This window comes from Polistes canadensis, unplaced genomic scaffold, assembly GCF_001313835.1.
Source record: "Polistes canadensis isolate GaletaPanama2010 unplaced genomic scaffold, ASM131383v1 scaffold_120, whole genome shotgun sequence".
Classification (NCBI taxonomy): Eukaryota; Metazoa; Arthropoda; class Insecta; order Hymenoptera; family Vespidae; genus Polistes; species Polistes canadensis.
The window spans coordinates 123,831-141,065 of record NW_014569667.1 but is presented as its reverse complement, the minus strand read 5'-3'; the positions used below and the strand labels follow the sequence as shown (position 1 = coordinate 141,065).

At 32.6% G+C, this 17,235-nt stretch overlaps 3 protein-coding genes across 4 annotated transcripts; 1 reads left to right on the top strand and 2 right to left on the bottom strand.

Annotated features, from left to right (window-relative positions):
- Window positions 1-292: 292 nt before the first annotated feature.
- On the bottom strand, window positions 293-6,294 carry LOC106787936 (LIM domain kinase 1). Of its 2 annotated transcripts, XM_014750718.1 has the most exons (8): window positions 6,214-6,294; window positions 5,430-5,544; window positions 4,899-5,339; window positions 4,236-4,328; window positions 3,311-3,443; window positions 3,010-3,239; window positions 2,701-2,929; window positions 293-2,622 (listed from the first exon to the last, which is right to left on the bottom strand). In XM_014750718.1, the coding sequence occupies exons 1-8, from the start codon at window positions 6,284-6,286 to the stop codon at window positions 319-321; spliced, it is 3,618 nt and encodes a 1,205-aa protein (XP_014606204.1). In that variant the 5' UTR covers window positions 6,287-6,294; the 3' UTR covers window positions 293-318. The 2 variants fall into 2 exon arrangements, with proteins under 2 accessions (XP_014606204.1, XP_014606205.1); XM_014750719.1 differs by lacking the exon at window positions 4,236-4,328.
- Window positions 6,295-6,750: 456 nt separating this feature from the next.
- On the top strand, window positions 6,751-8,441 carry LOC106787950 (protein HGH1 homolog). Its single transcript, XM_014750743.1, has 6 exons — window positions 6,751-6,835; window positions 6,947-7,181; window positions 7,254-7,487; window positions 7,565-7,849; window positions 7,922-8,083; window positions 8,183-8,441. Exons 1-6 carry the CDS (start codon window positions 6,751-6,753, stop codon window positions 8,286-8,288), a joined length of 1,107 nt encoding a protein of 368 aa, XP_014606229.1. The 3' UTR covers window positions 8,289-8,441.
- A 159-nt stretch (window positions 8,442-8,600) lies between these two features.
- Window positions 8,601-14,353, bottom strand: LOC106787948. The gene is made up of 7 exons (XM_014750742.1): window positions 14,063-14,353; window positions 13,602-13,794; window positions 12,188-12,504; window positions 10,264-11,831; window positions 9,768-10,166; window positions 9,307-9,689; window positions 8,601-9,202 (listed from the first exon to the last, which is right to left on the bottom strand). Exons 1-7 carry the CDS (start codon window positions 14,173-14,175, stop codon window positions 8,849-8,851), a joined length of 3,327 nt encoding a protein of 1,108 aa, XP_014606228.1. The 5' UTR covers window positions 14,176-14,353; the 3' UTR covers window positions 8,601-8,848.
- Between the last annotated feature and the right edge of the window lie 2,882 nt (window positions 14,354-17,235).

Sequence of the window (17,235 nt, the reverse complement as noted above, 5' to 3'; positions counted from 1 at the left end):
TAACAATATTAAAAAATTTCTTTCTATATTTAAAACCACGTACTACGGTATTTTCTACGAAGATTGCAAAGAGAACAGATATGGGAAGAAATAAATCATATTAGAAATTTTATAAAGAAAACAATAGACATGCAAAGATTCAATGATTGTTTAACATTAACGAGATCAAAATTAGTAATGTGAGTTATCGTTCAATATAAAATATCATACATCCTTCTGGCTTTCTCTATTAAATTACATGAAACGCGTTCGATGGCTGTTTCTCTTTGTTTTGCTTATCTTTTCTTTTTTGTTTTTTTTTTTCCTTTTTACATATTTTTACAAAGCAGTACTTTCTATAGGAGATGACGATCTATTAGGTGTACAGCACCTTTCAGGACTATGACTGACATCCGGTGTCAACCTACCATCATTCAATTTGACGAAACCTAAATCTGCAAAAAAATCGCTCTTCATAGTACCAACTGCGCTATCGCTACCAAAACTATCTTGCCTGCATAGATCTAAACTTTTGTAGCACTCAGCATACTCGGCCAAAGCATTTGCCGATAATTTAAATCCGCTATCATAAAGACATTTCGAGTTGATGACCGAAGTTTTGGGATCATCAAGCATTGCTTGCGTATTTTCTAAACGATGAGATATTATGTAGCGTTGCCTTTCGTCCGTTCTAGTAGGATCCAATGGAAGATCACGTAACTCACGATTTTGATATGTTGTACATCTTTCTGTTTTAACTTTTGGTTCTAAATGTTCTTCTGCGCTTTTTAATATATGATGTCGAACAGAAGATAGATTGTTGTCTTTGATTTTAGATAGACTACCATATACCGTGAGACTTCCTTGTCTAGATAATATACTACCAACGTCAGAAAGTACACTAGCTTGTCTAGATAATTCTTTATCTGTATTCTGATTTGGAACCAACTCTTTGGCACTTGACACTGATGACGTTGATTGCATTGACTTGACATCTGTCGAAATATTATCCTTTACCTGAAATGCATTTTTCGTAGTTTCCTTAGTCGGTGATATCCTTGTCCTTCTTAAATAAGAACCAGTTGAGGATTTTATCGTCTCTCCTGGTGTCGTTGTCTTCTTGAAATCGGTACAAGAGTTAACACCATTCTGACTGTTAGAAGATTTATTTTCCTTATCAATCGTGCCTAATGTCTTTCCAATTTGCCTTAAATACGAGCCAACGATATTCCCTGCATCTGGTATCTTGAATTTTCCATCCTGCTTTGTTTTGTTATTTGATGATGTGCTTGAGTTAGATCCACTGGACTCCCCGCTCATGCTTTTTGTATGCACATTATTATTATTATTGCTGGTGTTATTGTTGTTCAATTTGTACGAACATTTGTTATCGACTTTATAAAATTCAGACGGATTATCGGAGAATTTGCAAGGATTTGAATTTCCTACGTATCTTATCTTTTCAAGAGTTGGTACTCGGTTCAAATTGTGTTCAGTCTCATCGAGTCTTCCCGCATCTTTCGATTTACTATTCTGACGTAAATATCGATTACTATAATCATTGCAATCGAGTGATATGACGATATCTGGTTTTTCTCTTTCCACTGGTTCTTTACATTTCGAATTTTGTCTCGTGTATCGATTGGAAGATGTTGCGCTTTCATTTGGTTTACTATTCTGTCTCGTATATCTTCCTCGAATGTTTATCAACTCGGAACTTCGAGGTAATTCTTTGTCTACACATTCAAATTCCCTTTCGAGTGTACTATCGTCGCAACCACTCGATCGTTTCTTTTCCTGATGCACTTGACCTTCTTTAATGGGTTTCAATTGTGGAACCAAAGTCTCAGGAGTTGTTGATTCACTACTGCTCGGACTAGGTCCCGTGTAATGTCTTATATCAAAGTCTAAATCATGTGGTAATGCTGCTCCTACAGATAAATGCATTGCTAATCCTTCCAGCCAAATTTTCATAAGTTCAAAAGGTGGTCTTTTGTCTGGATTTAAATCGCAACAAAGGAAGGCGATTATATAAAACGTTTCCGGACAATTAGCACAAAATTTTTCCTTAAATGCATTTTGATTTAATCCAAAGTCCGAGGATCTTGGTAAATAATCAGGATCAGCTTGTACTCGTCCTATTATCTCGCAAACGACTATTCCAAAACTGAATATATCTACTTTTTCGTCGTACTTATTACCTTTCATCATTTCAGGTGCCATCCAATATGGATTTCCAACCACCGTGTATCTCTTCTTACGTTCTTTCTTAGATGTCTTTATTTCTCCACCATCGGAATGTCTATTGTATTTACGACTATCTGGGGTATTGCCGTTTTGTATGATCCTGGCTAAGCCAAAATCTGCCACAACAACGGTCTTGTCTTCTCGTACCAAACAATTGTGGGAATTTAAATCACGATGAATGATATTCATGGAATGTAAATATGCCATACCAGCGGCAATATCTTTTGCAAAAGATGTTCGTTGTTCCCATGGTAATAATTCGTTGGTATCATGAAGAAGAGCTCTTAATGTGCCACCTGATATGTATTCAGTAACTAAATGTAGTTTCTTGTCTTTGTAAAGAACACCGATGAAACGTAGAACATTGTTGTGATGTAACGAACGTAATACTGCAACCTACAACATTTAGAGAAAGATTATTATAAATATTATACGATAATTCTATATATATATTTTGTAAGAAAAAACAATTACTTCTTTCAAGAAATTCTTTTGAGCATCTTCGTCTACCCTGTACAATTCTTTCAGCACCATAACTTCATTCGTATCTCTGTGAGTGACTTTAAAAACTTGTCCAAAGAATCCTTTTCCCAGAAGTTCACCTTTAACCAAATCGCTGGCTCGAAATATTCTTTGATTTTTTGGTTCTACGCGAAAAGATCTGGTTCGACTTAAGTCACACGTAGGATTAGTTGGAGTTGTTCTGTAATTATCGATAATACCATATAAATTAATTTTTAATTCACATTAATGAGATCACAACAATTTTATCTAAATGTTTACCCGTCTAATAGACGTGACATTGAGCTGCTACGTTCTTTGTGCATAGGATCTCGCGTTCTTCTTAGTTGTCTACTTCGTGTACCACTGATATAACCCTCGTCACGACGTTTGAAAAGTCTTTCTTTACCTTCCGGACTCGTTCTTGGACTTGCAGTTGTCAGTAATGCTGGTGGTGGTGAAGGAAATGTTAAACGACGTGATACTGCATCAGGATCATGTTCAATGGTCAACTGCAAATAGTGAATACATTGTAATATTGTTATCATGAAAGTTTTTTTTACATAGTAGAAGTTTTACATACCTGTAAAACTGTGTCTGAATATTGTATAAGATTTTCTATGCTTTCTACGGGTTGATCTTTAACAGGTGTACCATTTACTTCTAATATTCGATCTCCAATATGTAAAGACATGAGATCACTGGACATATTTAATCTGCAACAATTTATTTTACTTATATTATATATTCGTAGTTCATTATTTTTAGAATACACGTAGTAGTAAGTACATGCAATATTCTTATGTGCATTCAATTGTTGTATAAGAACACTACAGTACCAAGTACATCGCTAGAAGAGACAGAGTAAACCATTTCAAATCGTTCTCTTTGGTATCTTCGATAATATTTTTAATAATTTTTCATTTTCTAATGCTAACACTCTTTCCATAAAGCATTAAAGTAGATAAAAGCTTCTAATGATTATTATTATGCCATTAATATTAGTATACAGTTAATATTAATTAAATATTTAGAAAAAATATTGTATACAGTTTGATTTAAACATATTTAAAACAAGCATTAACAACCCATAATAAGACATAAGATATTTTTGAAAATAACTATTCTATGCTTTATAACAAAGGCTTCTTTTCTTATTTAATAATTTAGAAAAATATATAAATATTACTAAAATGTGTAACTGAAATAAATTTTTATATACATGTGCATGAAGTTATTAAGTACATGTATATCAGCCATACGTATAAAATACATAACTAATATAGCATAAATTTTGAGCATAAAAAATTGTAATTGTACAAATGAATTTGAACGAACATGCTTATTTTATAATACAAATTTGACAACAATGACAATTAAAAAATATATAAAAACAATTAAATGTCGTTGATTGAACCGTGACAATTAAAATCTAATCATGCATCTAATAATAAAATGCGCAATCAATTGACTATACATGGTGCATATTATTATTTGTTATGCTGTACCTATGATTAGAGAAGTGGCAGCATAGCCTAAACAGAACCTCCATCACAGAGGCCAGCAGCTTACTGATCTTGCCACGAACATTTCTCATTAACCTGCATTTTTGTTGAAAGTTATTAAAGGGCTGCATATCTTTTATAAGTCCTTAAATAACCATAGAATTGTGTCATGCATGGTTAATTATTACAAAGAAGCAGCAAGTTTAATTTTATTGTATAATTATGCCAATATAAATATGACATAATCTTGAATTTAATTTATTTACAATTATCTTATAACTCAAAATGTATTGATATATTGACTGATCCAGTGTAATAACTTATGTACAATGGGTTTCATGCTGATACTTAAAAGAAAAGTTCTTTTATTTCATAATTTTTGGCAATTATTATAATATATAGAAAAACATCGACATTTATAAATTTACGTAGGCATAATTTAAAGAGAGTATGATGGCATATAAAAAACATTAAAAACATTTGATGATAACAATATAAAATAAATCTATGTATAAAATACACATATAAAAATGAGGTAATAGCAAATAAAATATTACAATAGAAAGAGTTATTAATATAAATATATATATATAAATAAATGAAGCATTACATAGAAGATAAGAAATGATTAGGCTATAATTTAGAAATTATAAATAATATACTTACGCAGAGATACGAAGTAATGCACCACAACTGCGAGGATTAGGAGCTGTATCCAATGTGAGTTTAATTTCTCGTTGCTTATCAGAATTGGTTGTACTTGGAGGTATTTCTACGAGTCTTATGCTATGTGGTTTCCTAACAAACGGATGATTAGCTGTTCTGCTAAGCGGCTGCATTTGTCTTTTGTAGCACACTCCACAGTAAAGTTTAGATCTTTCAACAAGCGCATAACTCTCCCCGTCTCCAATAAAAGCTCCACATGAATTACAGGCAAAACATTCTGGGTGAAATTTGTGATCGCCAGCCAGCATAACTGGTCCAGTAATGATATGACCACAACCTTGACAGGCTTCTCCATATGCAGCCAAATAATCATCTTTACAAAAAAGTAAGCCATCTTTCTCAAAATACCAAGAGGAAAGACCAATGTCGCATACAGAACATCTATCAAAAATAAAACATCGATGAGAAGGAACAAGTAATTATAATATAAACAAATAATTATAATATATGAACATAAGGAAAAGTGTTTACCGAAAACAATCAATGTGCCATTCTTGACTCAATGCCTGTATAAATTCATCTTCATCTATGGCATTAAGGCAACCAGCACATATTAACGTTCCACTGCTGTCTCCTCCTCCTGGATCTAAATATCATATAAAATAATTACCAACTATAATGGCATTTATGTGTTACCTATTAACTGATAACAAAAATCTCTATTATATTATATAACTACTTGTAAAAAAACAAAAAAAGTAAAAAAAGAATAATGTAGAAAAATTGTTCATTAGTTTATGTTTTTTCATTGATTAACGTTACTTAAGACAAAAAAAAGAAACAAAGGGCGGAATGAAAATTAGTGACAGAAAGTATATTTAAAATCAAATATGAGTCGTTACATGACTCATATTTAACATTAAATTACGAGCGATAAGTAATTAACCAGATGACAGTTCGTATTTGCTTAATATCTACAAATAAGAAGAGTCAGTGTAATCAGATAATCGTCATATTGTAGATCTTAACGGTTGGATTCAAAGAAAAGCGTTGATACAATACAATATTACAGGACAACGCATAAATAAAACTATAAATACTAAAGCGTGGGCCAGGAAAGCAGAGAAGGACAGGACGCCCACGCGACATACAGATCATCGAGCAAAGACATACAATCTTTCATTAACTTCCTCCATACTATATATTTTTCTATAGCATATTCACTTTTATTTCAAGTGGATTATCTATTTTATTTCACTTTGGTTACCAAAATGTTTCAACGGGTTCTTTTTTTTTTTTTCAAAGAAAAACCTACCATTTGTCGTAACTTCATCCATCACGGCATCTAGAATTGACACACTACTACTCCCCCTCCAAGGTACAATCATAGACTATCTTTATATAAAAGATAAGAAAATATTCTACTGTTTTGTACTGCTGCTATTTCTTCATTTGTAAATTCAAATTGAAACGATGATGAACTTGTAAGAATGGAATTTAAGATATATTCTTTAATAATAGTTACATCAATTATATGTATATTTAATTATATTTATGTATTGTATTATCCTTTTTTTAATATGAATCATGCATTTTACACGGTGTAAAATAAATTGTAATTTTCGTAAGTTACAACTTTTATTTGTTAATTAAATGTTTAATGTTAAATAAATTAGAAGTTTTAATTATAGTAAATTACAATTTGTAATAGCTTGAAATTTCGCGGTTAATTTCTTATTAATTCACTATTCTGTTGATAGGGCAGCGCTTCCATTAAAATCGATCGAGCGGTTTCTAATCTAATATGTTATTAGATCATGTTTTCTAACGTGTCTTTAATAAATTTGTAAATATGGAATTATTAAAAGAAGTATCTGATTTTTTAAATATAAATACGCGATTAGATTTAAAAGCTGTTGCATTGCAAAATGTACTAAGTATGTATTATCACTTTTTTTTTTTTTTAAATTAACTTTATTTGAATTATAAAAAGATAGGTTAAGTTTGTGTATCTCATGATATACATTTATTTATAATTTCAAATATAGATATCACCGGTAGTAAAGAGGGTATCGAGCTCTTATTAGGTTGTTTAGATATATTAAAACAACTTGTCATACTTATGCAAGATGAATCAACTGCCATAGCAAAAGATGCAGCATTGTCAGCAATAAACATAAGCGCAGATGAAGCCGGAGCTACTGCTTTTTTAACAATTTCCGAATCTTTACAGGAAGATAAAGAAGAGAAATATAGTCATAACTTGATACACGTTTGTATGAGGTACAAATATTATAAGACAATTGTTGTTAATGCCTTTTATTATTTAGTATTTAAAATGTTATTTTTTTTCAGTTCTATAATGGACAAAAATAGCTTATTAGCAGACCCATGTTGTATGATACTTTCCAATGTGACAAGACCAAAGTATTTAGTAGACAGAGTTATAACACTCATTGAAAAAACTAATTATTCGTGGGATTCTGTTATGGCAGCATTTACCGCTAAGAAATACAACCTTAAAGGATCTAATTTACATTATTTAGGACCTGTATTTAGTAATCTTACCCAATCTCCCTCTGTCAGAAAGTACGTTGAATGCTATCAAATGTATATGTTATTATTTTATATGATTTTATAATATATTCTTTTATTATATTGTTTAGATACGTAATGGATAAGACATCCTATGTTATCCAGCGTCTTCTTCCTTTCACAGAATACCCAGATAGCATAATAAGGAGAGGCGGCATTATTGGAACTTTGAAGAATTGTTGCTTTGATGTTGAACATCATGAGTGGTTGTTAAGCAAAGACGTTAATATTTTGTGTTACTTATTATTACCTCTTGCTGGACCAGAAGAATTCGATGAAGATGAAAACGATAAATTACCGCTTCATCTGCAATACTTACCTAATACAAAAAAACGAGAATCGGATCCAGATATTAGGTATAATTATGCATGTAATAAGCGCATATGTATGTGCATTAACATATTCTACAATTTGTTCAATTGTTTCAGGATAATGTTATTAGAAGCTTTAGGACAATTATGTGCCACGAAAAAAGGAAGAGAAATTTTGAGAGATAACAACACTTACGTTATTTTAAGAGAATTACACAAATCAGAAAAATCCAAAGAAGTCCTCCTCGCGTGCGAAAACGTTGTCGACATTTTAATCCGGTATTTATCATATTAATTGAAATAGTTTTTCTTATTTTCTTTTTTTTCTATATTTTTGGACATTGTAATCATTGCATTTTTTTGGGGGGGATATTTCAGAACTGAAGAAGAGATCGGTTTGGATAATATTAAAGATGTAGATGTTCCAGTGGAATACAAGGAAAAGTTTGAAAAAATGGATGAAGAATTTATTAATAGTACTTAAGGAATACTAGTATTACAAGATGTGCGACATCTTGTTAAATACTTTCATTTTATATATATAGCATAAGTTATATTTATATTGTGTAAATATATATATTACTTTTGCTCGACAATAAAATAATGCGCAGATGTATTTAAGAAATATATTCGCGAAGAATATGTATACATATGTAATCCACGATATTGCACTGTTCCCATAGACTATTAACTTAAGCCATTCAGGTCAAAAGTAGCAAAAGCATCAATAATATCGATCTCTTTCTTTTAAAGATATTATTTAATATCTAGAAAGAATCAAAGACTTATAGAACAGAACAAAGTATATTTAATATATGGTATCATTCGTTTCTTGTTATTTTTATTTGCAACAGGTACCATTTTTATAGAAATTATATAATGCGTTATTTTCTTCTTTCTCTTCATACTAGAAATCAAGAAATAAACTTTGATCGACTACAATATGCTTCTGTTACTTCACTAAACTTGAATTAGCTATATAGCTTTGAGATCAAGTTTTGATATAATTATAAAAACTCATTGACAGAGCAGGAAACATTACCATCAAGGTAGATACCCTAAACCAGCTTCCAAACTGATGGAACTTTTGATACTGGATGCGTTACTAGCCCTCCTACAAATTTTATTCGAATCTGATCCAAAGACAGCAGCAATTTCAGCACTCTTTTTTATTGAGAGTGCTTCATGATGAGCGTCGGATCTAACGTTACCATGAGAGAAACATTTCTTCTCTCGTTCGGCACCTCCAACGTAAACCAAACGACCTTGTGTGTCTCTGGCACTTACAACCAATACCTTCTCGCTATCAGAAGATTGCTGAGATTTTCTTCCTGGACTGAAAAGGTCATAATCCAAAGCTAAGTTGTCCGAGCTACCACAAACAGGAGAGGATTGAATCTGAAGAGAAAATAAAAAAAAAAAGAAAAAAACTTTGAGCAATCGCTAATAGAAGATTGAAATGTTAATGCTAATTCGAGCAAAAAAATCTCTTTAGAAATCACCTTCAATAATTCAGAGTTATGAGAAGAAGAATGACTCCTAGAGGTTTTTGATGACGTTATTCTATCAGGACTTCCACCTCTACTTAACGTGCTCTCCGAAGGCACAATACCTTTTTGTCTCAATTGTTCCAAGATGTTGGATCGTACAGGCGTCTTTCCGCAATAACATTTGTTGCTTTCCGAGCAACTGTCCGTGTCGCAGGCACACACTACCGTATTCGGGAGGATAGGCTCTACGAGTTGTCTTCTGGACAGGGAACAATAACATTTATCCGCTGAGATACAGGTGCAGGATTCGGAATCGTAGCTGCATTCGCTGCAACTTACGTAACCACTGCTGCTTCTGTTTGCAGCTGCTCCAGTGTTGCGACTCGCTCGTCTACCTGAAGAAAATTAATTTCATTTCATTCGATCGCGACGAATTTTTCTTCGTATTTTTTCTGTCGACAACATTTACGTACACGTGTCACTGTCCTCCGAAGTAGTGTGACACTGTCCATTTTTGTTCATTCTCCAGGATGATCGTCTTTTCCCATGCCTACTAGCCAACACGCGACTTCGATGATTATTCCTAGCATCACAAGACGAGCTACTTCCAAAACTGTCGTTCAATCTTCTGGCAGGAAAAATAACTGATGTGAATTCAGTTGGTCCACCTTTTAATCTCGATACGGATCTCTTGATAGCACGTCCTAAAAGACAAGGCCGACGAGTAGATCGTCTTCTCTGTGGTCTACGCCGTCTTCTCATTATACTAGCAGATCTTTGATAAAGCTCGTCTTGTGTCAAAGTTGCGGCAAGTTTTAATAAAAATTCTTTGTAAAGTGGCTTGAGATCGTTAAAGGACATACCTTCTGGATCTGAAAATAATATAATTAGAGTATTATAGATCGATCATTGTTATATTGTCAGTTAATAATTAATTAATTATTTGTTTTTTTTTGTTTTTTTTTTTACCAATAATAGCTGCTAAGATATCATCGACGCTGGTCAAGCCTTCCTGATTTCTAAATTCATCAAACAGTTCAGTAAATCCCAAAGGAGTACCGCCTTTCATATTGTTTGCTATTCTGGTACTTCCAGGTTTCAAGAAACTCGCTCGTCTAGGCAATTCCACTCTAGTCATTAAATCCCCTCTTTCCACGTCAAGATCACTTTGAGATCTCTTGAGTTTATTTTCTTGAACAATTTTCTTGGTACTTTCTGTTCTACCGACTGGTGGCTCGCTGCCAGCTCTACTTCTCCTTCTAACTCGAGGTTGACTGTATTCCGGTATCTTCGGATCAACTTCTAAATCATTAGAAACATTAGCCTTTTTCAAGGGTTTATCCATGGTAACAACTCTACAGAGTTTTGTCCCGGAAGATGTATTTTTTTCTCTGTTCCTGGAACAGTGTTTATCTTGAGGAATCTTTCTACAGTCATCGTACGTATCATTTTTACGATTCCTCGAGAAGAAAACATTATCTTGAGAACTGTGGACTTGTCCACGATCTATCTTTTTATTGCCGCCAACGTAAATATCCTCTTGATCAAGACTATAGATCTTTTCCGCGTCTCTGAAGTGTTCCTCGTAGATCCTCTGTCGATCGCTCTTCGTACTTTGCATATAAATCGGATTCTTCGTGCTCGATGATTTGTCAATTCTATCGTAAATCGGAAAACAATCAGATTTTTTCGAATAAGATTCCATGGTACTTTCAACGTCAAGACCTCTTCGAGAAAAATCGTAAGATCCATAATTTTGTTCACTCGACGAAACAACCTCGTCTTTTCTTCCTGGCAAGTAAATAGATCTCGAATTAGTATCAAGATCGTTGCTCCTTCTAGATGATAATAATTTTTCATAAATGTTAGATTGGATTCCATAAATGCTATTGCTGGTTTTATCATCGTAGATCTTATCAATACGACTACTTGCTCGATCCATCTCGTTTTTCTCGGTTTGCTGATGATCTTTCGAACATTTAATATTATCCTTCTTCTCAAACTGTTCCAAATTCTTTTGAATTAAGCTCACCGGCTTGTCCGGTTTGACTGGTTCTCTTCTACATCCTCTAGCTTCGAGTATGTCTTCAGCTTGAACGTCCGAAATGGTTTTCTTTTTTCTTCTCGGTGCTTTCTGAACACCAATGGACTTGTTGCTCTCGTCTTCGGTGGCTGAATTCGAAATAGAATTTTTTTTCGACCTCGGTGGCCTTATCGGATGAGGTGGAATGTTCGGTTTTGGTAACGGTGATGTTAATAAATTGCTTTTGTTACTTGGACTAGCTTCTCGTACGCTGGAAACAACCGATGCCAAACTAACGCAACCCAAACCATTTGTATGTCTAGGTCTTCTTCGATTTCCATCAAGATCAGCTAATAATGCTCTGTACAAAGTAGCCGCAGCAGCAACAGCATCTTCTTCCGTTTGACAAGCAAATGCATGACACTCCAATAATCTTGCTGCTCCTGCTCGTCTCATTACCACAGCGAAGATTGGTGGATAAACATCAACGTTACTTTTTAAACCACGCATTGTTCTATACAAAAAAATTATATATATGTATAAGTTTCTTTTTAATACAAATTTCTTTAAAAGGAAGTCGAGATATTAACGTATATATATATATATGTGTACATTTTTGTAAGAACTAGGACAAAAATAGGTGTTCAAGAGTATGAATCAGAGTATCTTAAAGAGAACAAAGAACAAGTATTGAACCTTTCACCAGTTAATGACGTGTAAATGGATTCAAAACAATTCTTCATCAACTAATCCAGTCTCTTGCATCAGACCAGCTGAAGAATATAGCTTCTATTATGAGTGTTAGATACCCATAAATATCTAATCGCTGGATTTAAAATGGTCATTCGTAATTTTCTAATATAAATTTACCTATAGAGGTCAGCGTGCTTGTCCTCGGCCCCTTGACCTTGATCAGTATCTCCAACCAGTGGCAAGAAAGCATAATGAGACTCCCCTGATGGAATTTTCCTACATCGAAGTCTCAATGCACTCCAAACGGCTATTCTACGAAAGGGATTGTTCTTCTCACATGTTTCACTGGTTCGAAATGTCAATCCACGTCTGGAGACTTCTAATTCCGCTTGGATTGATCCATCGATTTTTTCTAAAAGCTGACGAAGAGGTTCTTGAAGACCACGAATGCTAGCTACTCGACCACCAACTGGAGCAGCACCCATGTACTTCACCTAATCGATTATAAGGGTTCATTTATAAATCTTACAATTGAAAAATTCATAATTAGTTCAATTTAAATTTACGTATGATATATTTTTAAACAACAAAATTAAAATTCGAAAAGTCTACGGGGAAAACTCATAATTAGATTTATATGATTAAACAAGTAATCCTTACGTTAACCAAATGAATGATTTTTAAAAGAAGATTCGAAGAAGTTTAAATTATAACTCGTCACGCTCCGTTAATCGTGAATGAAATGAAAGTGACGATTAAAAATTCCGGGAGTACGTTTGCTATGCAAAGGAAAGTCCCTTTGTTTCTTTCTTTCTTTATTATTATTGTTATTTCTTTTTTTTTTTTTTGGTCATTTATTCCTTTCTTTCTTACAGCATCTTACATTTAGTTTAGAAAATAAACGGTCACGATTATTCGCGAAATCGCAATGATTCTTCCTAACTTGTGCGATACGGGTTACTTAAAACTTTCTTTTTCAACTTCTTCGTGATATCTCGAATCATCTTCTCTCTGGAAAATGCTTTTCTAACGCGTAACTGGCCGCGACTAATTAAACGGCGATCTAATTATAAGAATTTTCAACTTGTACGAATCTGTATCGAATTGTTTTTCTTTTTTTTTCCAACTTTTGTAATATTTCATTCTATTTCGATTGAAAACATTTTCTCGTATTTTTCTAAAGAGTGAACATTTTTAACAGTGATGTTAATAATAATTGTGGGTTGATGATGATTGCTTTTTTTCAGCGTGAATAAAAATTTCATTATTCTTTTAACCACACGTTTTGTTGGTATGGTGTAAAAAGTAGCACATAGAAATAGTAGAATCGATGTATATAAATTTATAGTCATGCCAGTGTTAATTATCCACTCGTCGTTGAAAAGAAAGTTCGTTTTCCTGATCAATTTAATCCAGTATTATTATTCTCCTTTCTATTATTATAAGTTTTGTATCACTTAATATGAAAGAAAGCGTTGTATGTGTTGTTTAAGTTAAAATCATATTTTTTTAAGTGAAAAATTTCACTCTGAATTCGGAAGAAAATGAAAAATAAAAAGATAAAGATAAAGATAAAGAAAAAGCTAGCTACCGGCAAGATGGCAGCTGCGCATTCTCCTGGTGTTCCGCTTTCAGCCTCCACGGAAGCAAACATCGCTTCGATTCTTGCTTGGACCGCACTGTTAACTCTTTTTTGTTCTTCAAAACTTTGATCTTCGCAATGAACCGAAGTAACGGTCGAGACACCAGCGTACCACCCACCGAGAGTAGAACTGCAAATTGATCTGCAAGGTAAATCAATTTAATTTTGTACATTGTTTTATATAATCATCACTCATTAGGCTAAAAAAGGGTGAAAAAGTTCGTGGGGGGTTTTTTTTTAAATAAATATTTATAAAAACAAAATATCCATTATGAAATTTTATATAACATAATTAATTGTAACACACGAAACGTACGAAGAACATTTGTTTCACCCTTAACAAATGAATGACTAAGATGATGATAAACAATTGATCTTACGATTATTTCTTCCAATTTAGAATATTTTACCTGCAATCCTCGAAGAGGGCATCGATTCTAGCCTTGCTTCGAAGTGAACATTCCGATGGTGGGCCAGCCAATCGGAAACCATCCCCATAACAAGGCAATCTAGCAACGGACATCTTTCTTTCCACTTTTGGATACGTATCATTGAAAGAAAACAAATTATTTAGGATTGTTCCAGAACTTCCCCTCTCCCCCTTTCAATTCATCTTGATGGATCACTTTCGTTCTAAACACACAAAAATTATATTACGTACAAATATATTATTTATAAAGAACGTTTGTTTAAAATCATCAATTAATAACAATATCGAAATAGTAGACACGACATATAGTCTTTAAGATATCTTTGAATTTATTTTTCTTATTTCATGGTGTATGCAATCGTTCGTTCGCCATGGGGGCGTTAAATTTATGCAAGAACTTGTCTGCTATCTAGATAATTAAAACCAAATATAAGGCACAAAACGAGATGAAGAATCTTGATAAGTTGTTTCGGTATGATGAGAGGAGAGGAGAGGAGAGGAGAGTTGAGCGAAGGGTATGAGGCTAAGTTTAACGGTCTCTACGAGTAAAAGTACCGAGAGCGAGATCGAGCTTGTTATGTGTGCTATATGTTTCATGATTTCGAGGGAAAGCTAGTCAAGTTTTCTGTTACACTTAGAACACATTTAGTTAGTTAGTTAGTTAGTTAGTAAATAAGTAAGTCCGTTCTTGTTTATTCATAACTCACATACTAGATCATATTTAAAATGATTTTTCTAATATGATAATAAAGTCTGATAAGTAAGTAGGTAGGAGGAATAGATGTGTGTATGCGTGATCTGATTAAAAAAAAAAAAAAAAAAAAAAAGAATTGAAATAATTGAACCAGATGGACATATTGTGAATTGAAACCAAGATGATAATCCAAAAAATAAGATGAGCAAAGAAGAAACGAGATAAAAACGTTATTCTTATATTTTCAGGGGAATAATAATATAATGAAACATAATTTATCTCGACAGATGTGGGGACTGTGTGGATGCTGTGCAAAAGAACAGAAAAGAAAAAATAAATAAATCGGTTCACCTTTTTATATATTTATTCTCACGTAATAATGATTTACTCCAAAGTTATGTACTTTAATATTTAACGATTCGCAACATATAGAACGTAAATACGTGTAGATAAAAATTAAAATACAATGCTTCATTTTATCGTGCGAGCATGAAGAGTGCACAACTCGCGATTATGCAATTTAAAAAATTATATAACTCCGTAGTTTGCTTTATAATCGATCATCGTAGAAAAATATTTCACTGACTTTTCTATTAATAGCGAAGATTACGATAACGAAGGATATTGCAATATTAAATAAAAAAAAACAAACAAACAAAATGGAATCACAATTCGTATTAGAAATATTTTTCTAAAAAATAATAAAGAAAGAGAAAATAATAACAAAGTTTTAACTTATTAATACCAACGCATACTTTTAACTTTCTATTATTTTTCTAATACGAAAACTATNTCTAATATGATAATAAAGTCTGATAAGTAAGTAGGTAGGAGGAATAGATGTGTGTATGCGTGATCTGATTAAAAAAAAAAAAAAAAGAAAAAAATATACCTAATATACGCGGATCTCTTTATAATTTTTAATTTCACACATTTCTTCGATAGTTCCGCCGGAAATGTTCAACGAACTGTCGATTCTAATCTCTCTCTCTATATATACCAATAAGAAAATCAAATCAAATCAAATAAAGATAAATAGAAATAATACTTATTTCATTTATATACAAATTCTCGTTTATAATTGAAGAAACACGCATTATATACAACCTCGTGAAAGACACATACAGAAAAACAAAAAAAAAGAAAATGTACAGTTACCTATAAGAATCGAAAATTCTTCGAACTAGCTGTTATTCAATGAGAAATGGTAGATAGTAGAAGAGAACGAAAGAGAAGATCAACATCTGTCGAATAACTGTCTCCATTTCTAACTTTGATTAGTTTTTAGAGTGTAGTTCCAAGTATATGTATGTAACATATACGAGAATAAATAAATGTTAGTGTATACGAATGTGAAAAATGGCACACACGTTCTATGTGTACGTACGTACGTACGTACGTGCGTGCACATATGTATGTTTGTTTGTTTGTGTGTGTCTATTCCACGTGCTTTCAGTCCAACGCGTTCGTCTCTACGTGACGGAAGCGATTATCGAAAAATAGAAGATTACGAAGATAATTGGAGTCTCGGTTCGGACATGTTGTAACACAGAAAACCGTTCGTATATGATCGTATAACATGATTACCGAGTTCTAACGCGATGCGAATCCAAAAGAAAGCAGACACCTCGTGTCTCGGTTATATTATAACTTAATTGCCACATTTACCATATTATTTATCTTATTTTTATAGTAAACGCGATTATAGGAATGCCTTTTTATATTCATCTTCGTGCGTATTAACTAACTTCGTTCGTTCGTTCATTTTTTTTCTCTTTTCTGTGGATAATGAATTCACCAACTGACCAAGTTTTTAATTCCGTGAACAACTTCATCGTCATGATAGAATTCAATTGATCATTATTTATAAAATATATATATATATATATATATGTATATCATTGATTATAATATATTGATGATTATTTATTATAAAACAAAAATAGAATATTTAAATATGAATATTATGAAAAATATTTTTTGTTGAACGATTTAATATTTCTCTGTTATTTGTATTATCTTTAATTATTATCCGTAAGGAGATAATGATATTTTCTTGAATAATCTGTTAAACGAGTTTCAAAAAATTTGTTCAAGCAGATGGCTTTTTTTTTTTTCTGGCGTGTGACACGCAAACCGAAAGAACTTCTTTGTATATCACCTTTTAACCCAGAAAAGTTGGACCAGTTTTTATGATCACTCGAAGAAGGAAGTTTTCGATACCGGTCTTTGATCGCATTAAAGTTGTTGGATTGATATTACAACGATTACGACATCGATGATCGTGCTAGTAGATCTATGCCAGCATCGTTAAATCCGCAATTACCAAGTTCATGGCTCATTTAGTACACCTAATAGCTATAGATTTCAACGATCATCTCTTTAACGCAAATTTATTTTATTTTCTATTTCTATATACGTGATTTCTTTCTTCCTTTTTTTTGTTTTTTTTTTTTTTT